Raw genomic sequence first — 12,353 nt, 5'->3', positions numbered from 1 at the left:
GTGATCTTATAATTCAGTGCCTAGCTTGGTCCTATGCTACTGTCATTCTGGAGAGGTCTCTGATCTAATTAAAAGAAGAGAAATCACCATCAGTTACTCTTTGCATGTGGCGCTCTTTCTAATCCAATTCAATAAAACGCTGTACTAGACATTGAACAGGTAAAGACAAACTAGACATGTCCCTGGTTCTCCAGGAACTCACAGAGTAAAGCTCAGGAAACCGACACAAGAACAAGCAATCTCTGGACACTGTGAGATACAGTAGAAGTTAGGATGACCATATGGAATACGTGGTCTGATCAGAGGTTTTTGTTTGATGTCCTGCTATGAGAGGGCATCTGGGTAAAATAATTTGGTGCCAAAATAAAGGAATTTCTAGGATGTTGCAGAGATAATATTTAAAGCATTTAACAGCCAGTATAGCATGGGCATGACCAATCAGAACAGACACCAGCGTTGGGCCATCCCACCCTGGAAGTGTGGGAAGAGCAAGAAAGTGTGAAGCAGGTGTTGCTCGGCAGCACCTGTGGTCTCTGGCGTGTGTTCTGACCGCTGGAGAATTCACCTCTGACAGTTAATTCCAAATCAAGAGGTCATTAGAGAGCCGAGACCTAAAGGAGACCACCTGGCCAGCACCAGCTTTGCCTGGTTAGATTGATAGCAAGGGACCCCAAGGTCTTTATCTATCAGCATATCAGATGCATGCCACCCCACGCCCCCAGCTCTGGGGGATAATGGATTAGGCTGAAAAAGATCAGAAACATTTAGCCATTTGTGGGGAGCATAAAAGGATCTTGAAGCCTGGTCTCTGATTTGGGATTTGCTGTTGAAGGCAGCAAACTTGTTTTCCTGTGAGTACACTCCAATAAATAGATGCAATTCTTATCAATAATAAATGAGTCTAACCAGGAATTTCAAGGGCTGGAAAAATATTAGAAGCCTCCTATTTACAGTTGTAACCAGCTGGATTTGTTTAATGGGTTGTTTGCTTTTTAATTTGTAGCAGGTTTGAGAGAGACCTTTGGGGATGGCAAGCCTTGTGGTTTCAGTGAGGCCTTTTGTAGATACACAGTTATTTGGGGGGCCAAATCTGCCTGCAGATAATTTGAGGTTCACTTGGCTATTTAGGGACTGCAGAAAAGCAGTAGAGACATTTGGGCCTTCTGTCCTCTGTTTAATTTTCAAGATTAGAATTAAACATTAGGCCTTGGTCTACTGAGAGACATTTGCCAGAGCACGGACTAGTTTCTTTCCAGTATCCTGGTTTACCGTTTCTCTGTTCTCTTAATATAAATGGTCACTGATTCTGAAGTAGGAGAATAGGTACCATTCATTTATTCTTGCAAAGGATCCCTTGACACAAATAAAAATGGAATTTTCAAATGTAACCCGATTAACTCTTAATTGTATACCAATAGCCTGTGTGTGTCTCAACTCCCTCAGAAGGCTTCTGAATGGCCTGCATCTCTTTTTAAACTTGGGGGCGGGAGGGATTCAATTAATAGCAGGACTTTCTAATTGTGGGATTGGTATGGAGTTGACAAAAATTTGTATAAATAGGGTACATTTTTCCACTTAAGAGGGCTGTGCTGAAACATTTTTAATTGGATTTTCATGGTGATTGACAGCGTTTGATTATGACAGTAACTTTATTTGGCTGGACTGCTTTAGCCTCTTATTCGGATTTTTCCATCAAAGCTCTTTTTCATCCCCTGAATCCCCGGCGGAGCAGCAGTCATTGTGGAAGAGCCTTTTAGCACCTTTGTTGCAGCCATCCCTGGTGACGATTGGGCCCAGCTGGTAGTAGATGGGAAAATGGGCCTTTCACAAAGAGGCCGTGTCTCCTGCCTCTGCGGTTTCAATAATTTTAAGAGCCCCCAAAACCTGTTGAGGATTAGAAGTAGCTTTAGATGTGAAATGAGTGTTAAGTATTAGTAATCGGGAGATTAGGGCCCCAGGGACAATGAGAGATAAACAACTGCAATTAAGGCAAATCTGCCGATGTAAACAAAATTTAGCAGAAACAGATGCCCTAACCATTTTGGGGGATTGATTTGAGGGCACCGAGGAATCGATTTTTGTCTTGTTTACACTTTCAAACCCCTGTGATATACTGGAAGGCTAAATATTTCATACAGCCTGATTTTAGTTAATTTTTTTTTCAGTGCCTCACAGTAGGCGCCTCTCTTCTCGCAGTGACCAGGCCTGAGTTTATTCAGCATTCACAGGGAGCAGCTAATTGTCTATGAAGGGCCCCCGTGTTTAAATGGGCTTGACAGGAATTTAAATTTTGTTTCAATCAACCCCTGTGCTCACAGCCTGCTCCAGTTTCTAATTTTTAAATTAAACATGATTTTTTTTTAAGCCACAGCCTTGCCTCTGGAATACTCTCACTCTCACTTTCTGGAAGGCAAATCGACATCCCTGGCATGCTGGTGTACGCAGGGCCTGAGGCACCAGCTCTGAGGCTGGAAAGTTCTTTCTCCAAGACAAGCTTTTCCTCCCCCTGTCAGGGAGGTCACCCGGGCTTTGGCTGGGCACATTCTCCTTCCTGCCTTCGGAAATGTCCTCCTTTCCAGCTCTCCTGTGCAGGAAGCAGTACCCCATCATCTGGAAAGTGGGTTAAGTACCAAAGGAAGGTGTAAGGATAGCTTTGAGAGGGTGGCTGAATTATAACCCACTGCACGTCTGGTACAGATTTGTAGAAAAGTAGAGGCCTTTTCTCCTCCTGTGAGATAGGGGAGGACACGCTATGAGCCTCACAAATGTGCATTTCAGTGTGCACTCGCCATTTTTATTTGTTGAGCATCTGCTGTGTGCCGAGCATCCTGCCTGATGCCACTGTCAGCCCTGAGTCCTGACCTCAGCCAGCTTACAGTCTAGCAAGGAAAATGAGGATATGAACAGCCAAGCACAGGATAGAATGTGAGACTCGCCAAAGACCCTCCCTCCCTGACCCCGCCCCCCTTCACCTCAGGGCATCCCTCCCCAGCGCCTGCGTTCTGACATCCTAACAGTCCCCAGATGCCTGAGGCATTCTCACAAGGTCAGGTCTTTGCTAGTGCTGCTTCCTCGGCCAAGAATGCCCTTTCCTTGCATCCACCTGGTGAACTCCTATTCAGCCTCCAAGACCCAGCTGGCACAGCCTCTGTGAAGCTTTCCCAGGCCTTCTTCAGTAGGGTTGATGACTTCCTCTTGTATGTCATCCTTCCTCCTGGCTAGTACCTCTGTCAGTGCACTTTCAAACTTTGTGGCAGTAACTTGTTTACATAACTGGTAACAGCCCATAAACAAGACCACGAGTTCCTGGAGGGTGAGATCTTGTCCTGTTTATCTTTGTATCCTTATCATTAGAGCCGAGTCCTTAGCTCCAAGTAGAATGCTCAGGAAACAGTTATTGAGTTGAAATGATAGGAATTTAACAGGTAAAATGAGTTATGAGGAGGGCAAGATTTCTTCCAGCCCAGGGTATCTGGGGAGGCTTTGTAAATGGGGTGACAAGTGAGCCAGGCCTCGAAGAAGATTTGGATATTTATGTGAGTGTATTACTTTCTGCACACAATGTGAAACAGCTTGGATCATAAGGAAAAGTACCAGACCCTCTAATATCCACACTAGCCAAAATCTGTACTGCAACCTATTGCAAGAAATTGGAGTAACAATTGCATGCAACTTGAAGGTTTGGATAAATTCAGAAAGGCTTCGGTTCTTTAACCTTAAAAAAAAAATATTATAGAGAGAGAAATTAAACAGATAACGTTTTTTTAAACATAAGTTTACAGAGTTCTTTCATCTAAGTTTTCCCATTTTACTGATGTGTCAAACTTGGGCTCAGAGAGGCTAATCAACTTGCCTGGAGTCATACAGCCAGGAAGAATAGAGGACCATTCTGCGCTACATCAAAGCTGTATCTATTGGTGCATAGTGGGTAGGGGTGTGCTATTGTGGTTGTGAGAATTGCAGCTAAGTCAACTATAATACGAAAGTAAAACGAAATAGGGGCTGGCCCGGTGACGCAGCAGTTAAGTGCACACGTTCTGCTTCTCGGTGGCCCAGTGTTTGCCGGTTCAGATCCCGGGTGCGGACATGACACTGCTTGGCACTCCATGCTGTGGTCGGTGTCCCACATATAAAGTAGAGGAAGATGGGCACGGATGTGAGCTCAGGGCCAGTCTTCCTCAGCAAAAAGAGGAGGATTGGCAGCAGATGTTAGCTCAGGGCTAATCTTCCTCAACAAAAAAAAGTAAATAAATAAAACTAAATGCAAATACCGTACAAGGAAACGTGTAGTATTACAGCAAGTTTGTGCTCATGAACCAAGGTGCCCCTCTGGGATGATTTCTCAACTCATTCCGTATGGTCCCATCCACCTTGGCCCCGTCCCACATCTGCAGGCTGCCGTCGAAGCAGAAAGCTGGTGTCTGTACACCGTGGCGGGGGCCTGGCTGAAGCCTGAACCTCTGCAAACAAAACCAACGAGAAGAGAGAGAGGATTCCCCAGCAGTTTGCACCTGGTCTGTCGGTTGGTTATCGGAGAGGAAGCTATGAGAATCTGTGTAACTGTTTTTTGGTTTTGTCAACCTGCTGCAAAAACTGAGGGCAGAGTATGTTCTGCCATTTGTCTGACCACAAACCTTTTCTCCGAGTTTCTGGTTCTGCTATTATGGTCATAGCAATGAGAGCTTCCAAGAGCTATTGTTCCTTGAGTTTGGGAGAAATTCACTGAGCACATTCCATGTGCAGAATATATTGCTAGTGCTTTGGTTTAGTGCTACTCAAACATGGGCCATGGACCAGTGGTGGTATCTGAACCATTTCCTGAACACAGGAAGTTTGTGCCAGAATATAAATCAAGCATGCCTCAAAGCATTCTGTTTAGTTCAGCTGACATTTTTTGTAGCAGAACTTCCTCAGTGAAGGAAGCTGTGTGCTCATTCACATTACCGCACAGCTCCTTATCTTGTTGCAAAACAGGAGCAAGGAGTTCCCAGACCAGCTACTTGAGTCGCACAGCTGTAGGGCGTTCAGAGGCTGATCAGACACTACTCCTGCCCTCCAGGAGCTTACAGTTGGTGAGGAAGTGAGGCTTTTCTGTAACTATCACGTCCCCTGCCACTGGCATGATACAAAGGTCCAAGTAACTGTTCAATAATCTCTGTTTAATAGATGATCAGAAACAACTAAATGAAGTAAAAGCCAGACTGGTGAGTGCTTTAAAAGACATGTGAACAGGGGCTGGCCCCGTGGCCGAGTGGTTAAGTTCGCGCGCTCCCCTGCAGGCGGCCCAGTGTTTCGTTAGTTCGAATCCTGGGCGCGGACATGACACTGCTCTTCAGATCACGCTGAGGCAGCGTCCCACATGCCACAACTAGAAGAACCCACAACGAAGAATACACAACTATGTACCGGGGGGCTTTGGGGAGAAAAAGGAAAAAATAAAAAAAAAATCTTTTAAAAAAAATAAAAATAAATAAATAAATAAAAAAAGACATGTGAACAAAGTAGTCAGATCACACCCAGAATATGGAGCAGGCAGAGAGTGGGGTCCATCAGGAAGGCAGAAGGAAGACTGGCACTGGGGAGACAGCCCACAGGTATCCGTGCCAACACAGATACTCAGGGAGTGAGAACAGCAGGAGCGCAGGCATGGAGCCAGGACCTCGCTCATTTCTGTAACCCTGACGGGAGAACTGGAGGTGGGGAGGTTTGTGGCCAGACAACTGGCAGGATGTGCTCTGTCCTCTCTGTGTGAAGTCTGGGGCGCTGAAGATAGGCTCTAGATCTTGAGAATGAGCGTATTGTGACTGTGAGACAAGAAGAAGCATGGTAAACTGGAAAGAGCGTTGATCTGGTAATCAGAAATAGGATTTCAAGAACAGGCTCTACCTCTCAGTAATTGGGTAATCAGCAATTGCTTAGCTTTTCTGGGCTTCAGCTTCATCTATAAAATGGGGGTAGTGATACCAACCTTGAAAGGTGGTTTGTTTTTTAATAAGGTGGAGTTTTTGAAAATGTGTTTGTAAACTGTAAAGTGCTAGGCATATGTGGGGCACTAAATCATTCAGCCTCTTTGGGTTGTGATTGTTCTCATCTGTCTAATGTTCCTGGGCATTTTAGACTAGTAACTTCTTGGAAGACAGATGTGTTTAGTGGAGCTTACTGTGACTTAGAACAAAGTATATGTGTGTCAGATGTTTGCAGCTAGTGTCCAAAGGATTGGTCATTTCTTTGGGGTGGACCTCAGTGCGTTATTCCTTCCCAGTCATTAGAAAGCCTTAACTTTTTGTGTTTGTCTTCTATTATCTGTAACATGTAATGAACATCTCCTTGGAGTTATTGTGAAACAGTCAATCAATAAATATTTGCTGCCTGTGTCTGTGAGGTGCTGTGGTGGGTTCAAAAGGAATGTAAGAAACATCCAGGTCCTCAAGGATCAGACAGACACGTTCATAGGAGACATGTCTGTGTGCTGCTGACGTGCACAGTGTGAGAGCTGGGGAAAGGATGCGGAAGGGTTCACTGCTCAGGGAGGCAGCTCTGTTCCGGCTAGACCTGTAGGATTGTTAGCATTTGTCTGAGTGTGGGAACTGGAAAGTGGTGGCTCAGCAGAGAATCAGCTCCTCCCATCCCTCCACCCCTCCTTTACTAGCTGCTCCACTTCAAACATGTCATTGAACCTCTCTCTGGCGCAGGTTCCTTACCTGCGGGGTCTCACAAAGTGGGAAATTTAAGTGAGATAAAAGCATGATACATGCTTAGCATGGTGTTCAACATAAAATAAGTACTCGGTAACTGGTAACCATCATTATTATCCTAATCACTGCTAATAACAAGAACGAAGGTGTTCCAAGAAGAATCAGCACAGGCTGAGGCCAGAGAAAGCAAGGGACAGTGAGGAAGCCACCCGCCGCCCCAGCCGAAGCAAAGAGACGTCTGGACATAAATGGGGTGACGTTAGCTGGATGGGGTAGATCTGATCTGAAGGGCTTCGCACACCAGGGAGGAGTGTGGCTACAGGACGCTGCTGTTGGTTCTGAAGCAGGGCGGTGGCTGGACGAGCTGCAGCACGACAGGCAGACGGACACCCAGAACTGATCTCTGCCTGCTCCGCATGGACAGACTCTGGCTGGAACTGATTTGTGAACAGGGGTGTCCTACCCCTCTGCTTCTTTCTGAAATGCCATGAAGGTCTCCAGCCAGAAGAATCGGAAACTGAGTTCAGAGCCAGTAGCTTCTTGGCAGCATGTCATTTGTCTCTCTTTCTGCATCTTCTTTTCAGTGTCCTTTCTGTCACTATCAGGGAAAATCATTAGTATGCTAATCTAGCTAGCCGTCATTTTAACACTGACCTTTGCTAACCTGCCTTTGCAATTTCAGGAACTATGTTTGACTTCTCTAAAAGTAACCTTAAATTGTAGTCTTGTAAGAATTCCAGAGCTGTATCCTTCACTCCTTCTTCTAATGAGGTTATGACCAAATGCTCATTATAATTGCTTTAGACTCCTTTTAATTTTCAAGCTTATTAATCATAAGAAGAGTTATTTAAAATTGCATAAATTAATCTTAGATTAAAAGCCCATCAAAGCCTCGAAACAATTAAGAATAAGTAGGATTTCCCTGGGGCAGCAAGTTTTATTTTAATATTGTAGTCAGGTGGATATCAGAACCTTGAAGTATGGTAGTGATTAATGTATGCAAAATTTAAATGAGATTTTTTAAATGGCAAATCTAAATCACATATTGACCTAACTGTAGGCTTTAACTGCATTGTCTGTCTCATATTTAAACTGTTTACTAATCAACATTTTAATTACAGCATGTGCTGGCAGACCCTAGGACAAATAAAATCTAGCCTTTTTAAATGTTACTGCAAAGTCTGTTATCTGAAAATAACAAGACACCTTTATTGGGAAGAATGGAGGAATGGGAAAACAGACTTGGCCTGGACAGTCCTGAGGAGTGGGGCTGCCCGGTCCTTCCTGCCTCTGCTCTCACCTTGGGCTTCTGCTGGTCTGACGCAAGCTACCTCTCCACGGAACTTCGGCCGGGTTTCCTTTGAAGTTGATTCGTGTTTAATTAGGGAAATACTTCCCTCCATGTGTTTGAGCCCCGGTTGCCAAGCATTATTTACTTGAACAGTGTGTAGCCCTGGGGTCCCTAGGCCCTCCCCTTTTGTGATATGGAGATAAGATATTTCCAGAAATTTGGTTTAACCTCAGGCAGAGTCATCAGCCTTCTGTCTTGCGTTCCTCCTGCACCTCCTCAGGAGCTCCTATCACCACCAGGGTGGGCACGCTGTCCCCAGGAGGGCAGTCATGGGCTGCATCACAGTCTGGAAAGAACTTCTCTATTTTACAAATCCTCTGTTTCGTTATTGAAGGTAGATAGGTAAGAGGGTCGCCTTGAACAAATTATTTCACCCCTGAAACTTCACTTCTCACTTCATGGAGAGGGGCTAATAGTGACCAACTTACTGTTTCTGTTTCTGGAAAAATCCAGACAAGATGAAGCATGTAAAGAACTTAGCATAGGAGTTGTAAAATAAGATTTCCCAAAATGTTTGCTCCTGCCCTCATCATTTATTTTCTAAAACCAGTTTTTAAATTATGGTTAAAAATTCAAATAATACAGAGGATATACAGTAAGAAGTTAGTCTTCTTCCTTGCACGGCCCCAGCCCCACTCTCGGAGTTAAGCACTGTTAATAGTAGTTTGTGTGTCCTTCTAGGATTTTTAATGTTATTGTTCTGCACCTTAGTTTTTCACTTAATATATCTTTGAAATTTTTTCGTATCATGTAAAAGTCTACCTCATTTTTTGTAATGACTGCATGGCATCCCATAATATGGATGTACCGTATTTATTTAACCAGCACCGTGTCATAGAACATTTTGACCATGGCCAGATCTTTGCTGTTAAGATGGTGACCACCTATATCTGTATACATCTTTACAGATGTATACAGTATTTATCCATATATATACTGGATGTGAGAATGCCAGCTCCCCTTCACCTCTTCTAATGCTAAATTATCAGACTTTAATCTTTGCCAGTCTAATCAGTGTTAAATGCTATCTAGTTGTTGTTTTAATTTGCATTCTTTTATTAAGTATGAAGTTGAACACTTTTTTTCATACGTTTATTAGCCATTTGCAATTTTTTCGCATACTTTGCCCATTTTTCTGTTGGATAGGTTGTCTCTTCCTCCTTTTTGAGCCTTGATTTCCCCATGGCGAGGGAGGTAGACCCACAGTCTCAAGGCCCCTTCTGCCTCTCTAGTCTGTGGTCCAGGACAAAGTGTCCTTTGGGCAGCTTTTACGCTACCGAAGGTGCCCGTCTGTTTATGACCTTGGCGAACCACATTGAGGCTGCATAGCCTATAGCTGGGGGTAACCTGCAAGAGGGTCATTTTCTTCTTTTGTTTAGTTGTGTATCTTCCTCCCTTAAAAAAGCAGGCTTGGAAATTACAAGGCAGAGCTGGGATTGAACTTCCTTTAAAGCTGCCTGTAGACATCAGGAATATTTATTTTCTCTATTTGTTTTAAGCCTGGGAAGACTGTGGTTTTCTTGACACTGTCCTGATGGAGCCCTGACCAGCAAGCGTGCAATGCCCCTAGCCCTAATGTGCCATTAATGATAGGTTAATGTACAGTATAATGTTTTTGGGACTATGGGTTCATTACACTTCTGAGTGTGAGGTCTTTCCACAGAGCGCCCAAGGTCCCATTGCATTATATCATGCAATAAAAATACCCTTTTCATATCACACACTAATAAACTGTATTTGAAATGCTGTCTGAGGGCACTGCTGTCTTGTCTATAGGCTGTGCACAAGTGCAACAGTTGGGATGCCTTTTTTCTATTTTGTATTTTAGTTACACGGAATTCTGAACCCAGGGAAGTCTGCTCATTCTTGTTTTAAATGGTGAAGCGAGTTGGGTCTTTAGGCCTGAGGCTCAGGGGACAGGCTGCTCAGTGAGCAGTGAGGGTCCTTAATACATGGAGAGCAAGGCCCTCATTGTCTACTGCCCACACACCCACACAGTGTGCAGCTGTCAGGGGAGCTGGTCTAGTGTCTTCCACACTTAGCCCTGACCATGCGTTAGGTGTCATAAAAATGTCCATAGAAAAGGAGTATGGTAAGTCCCGCCAAGTTTAGGCCATTGATAGTCAAGACTCCAGCACTGTTTCCATCACAGCCATTGTGCTAGGAAGTTCACTCAGGCAGCCTTCCTCTGAGGTTGGTGCTGTTCTCCTTATTTTACAGGAGAGCTAGGGGAAAGCTGTGCTGTAGAGGGTGAAATCCACAGGCTCCTAGGAACCACAGGTAAATTACCTGCCTGCTCAGATGCAGACAGAGCCCCTCGCACGCAGAACTCTAGTCACCCAAGAGATCAGAGATGCGGGCCGGCTGGGGCGAGCTTCCTCTTCTCAAATACACCTAGTCCTGGTGCTCTCTTTAGTTGCTCACACCTTCCTGTGAGTTTGCTTAATCAGGTGGTTTTCTTCCCAACAGTTAGCTGATAGCGGAGGTGGCTTTGAAGCTTGGGGCCTTTGGAAAAGGAGACTGCTCTTCTACATCAGAAAGGAAGAAGGCGTCCGAATCCAGGGCTGAGGCAAAGGCTGGGATGAGATAGCTTCAAATCACCTACTTCATACCTGGGTCCAGGGCAGGCCATGGTACCTGTGGGCTTTTTGGCAGTTGTAGCGTTTGGGGAAAGAATGACATGTGAGGTCCAAGAACCTGGTCTCAAGCCGGCCCCTGAGACTTGAGCCTGAAGCAGAGTCCTTTCCTCTTCGGAGCTCCAGTGTCCTTCCTTATAGAATAGGTAACATCTACTTCTGACAGGGCTGGAGGTCACATGAAATAAAGTAAATGAAGACACCTAATTGGTACCTGGCACAGGGTAGGTGCTCACAACTGGTGACATTGTATTGCTGCTGTTACCGTGTTATAACAAAAGGCATAGGCTTTGGAGCTGGTGTCTGTTCAAATCCCAACTCTACCTTAGGCAAGTCACTTCTCTGAACCTACTTTTTGAATCCACGAATTGGAGGTAATAACAGTAATGCCACCCAGCTGCTTCATGGGATTGTCATGACACTAGAATTAGATAATGAGCTTAAAAGTACTTTGTGGAATGAAAAACTCAAATGCTGGTATCTGTAAATATACATACATCTCTCTCCAAATCAACGTATTCAAACTGGGTTATTTTTTGAATAAATCCCCTTATAGCAAAGCCAGTAAGGGCAGCTATTAAAAAGATTCAGTGGTCTGTCCCCCTCACCACCGGGGAGCATGTCGTGGCCAAAATATAGACTTAGAATATTAGCACAAAACATATAAAAGTCAGGGCAGTTCCTATATGCCGCCTTTTCATAAGAACAGAGCAGCGCAGTAGGGGCGGGATCTGTCCTCACCTCAGGTAGTCTGAGGTTCCAGTACCTGCGTGAGGTGGACAGTATTGCGTGGAACAGTGGTTGAAAGATCAAGGGACCATGTTGAAGGATTGAGTTGGTCTAGGGAGCCAAGAAGATGTTAGAAAGGAAAGATTGGGAGTTGCTGAGACCAGGCTGCAAAAGGCTGGACCTTGTGGTTCTAGGCAAAGTCCCCTTAATTGTTCAGAGAAGAGTATTTAAGTTGCAAGGATAAATAGTTTTTCTTTCAGGGTAATGGGGTTGGACTAATTCTTTTGTTTTCAGATGTGAGGACTTTGGAGCACTTATATAAACCTCTCAGGGGTTAAATCTGTGTTTAGGGCTACCAGGACTTGAAAAATGTTACCCGGTATCAAGAAAACCAGAAGTGACAAGTTCATTTTAAAAGGCTGGTTTGTCATTGTTTATCTAATTTTCAGAGTTGACACAGAAAATTAAACCAGCTGACACTCACTCTCTGACTGTCCCCCCGGCTCATTTCCCTGCTCCTTTCCTCCCTGACCTTTGCAAGTACCAAATGCTCCAAACCCCAAAATATAAAACTTCTCGCCGAGTTTCCAAGTTGCTCCACAGTCACTCCAAGATTCTGTCAGAGGGTGTCATCCCTAATGTTATTAAAAACAAGATGAGGTTATAAATCTGCTCTGTGAGGTATTTCTTTTTTCCCTCCGCTTTGACCATAAATCTTAGAAGTAATCAAACTCTGCAAAGGAAGCCACGATAAATGTGGGCCCTGTGTGGCCCCAGATGTCTTTACTAAATTCAGAGGATCTGAAGGCTGTCTGCCCGTGACGTCACACAGTGCTGCCGCGAGGCGGCGAGTGGGGTGAGCGGGAGCGCTCACCCTGTTCAGTACTGATATTCGAAACTCATGGGCTGGCCGGCTTTTGTTCAGCACCATCGGTGAAGGAG

At 44.7% G+C, this 12,353-nt stretch overlaps 1 protein-coding gene across 15 annotated transcripts in view; it reads left to right on the top strand.

Annotated features, from left to right (window-relative positions):
• The window catches only part of MAP2K5 (mitogen-activated protein kinase kinase 5), a 245,052-nt gene that overhangs the window by 217,508 nt on the left and 15,191 nt on the right, over positions 1-12,353 (top strand). For 6 of the 15 annotated variants that reach the window (XM_014733752.3, XM_070269969.1, XM_023654948.2 and 3 more), the window contains one exon: positions 4,395-7,867. The exons of 8 other annotated variants lie outside the window; for them this stretch is intronic. In XM_014733752.3, coding sequence (XP_014589238.1) covers positions 4,395-4,673 — 279 coding nt within the window. In that variant the 3' untranslated portion in view covers positions 4,674-7,867. Of the gene's footprint in view, positions 1-4,394; positions 7,868-12,353 lie in introns of those variants that run through there. One more of the 15 variants, XM_070270018.1, reaches the window with a different exon arrangement.

The sequence above is a fragment of the Equus caballus genome, chromosome 1, assembly GCF_041296265.1.
Source record: "Equus caballus isolate H_3958 breed thoroughbred chromosome 1, TB-T2T, whole genome shotgun sequence".
Taxonomy (NCBI): Eukaryota; Metazoa; Chordata; class Mammalia; order Perissodactyla; family Equidae; genus Equus; species Equus caballus.
The sequence above is the reverse complement of the archived record's forward strand: the minus strand, read 5'-3'. Positions and strand labels throughout refer to the sequence as shown.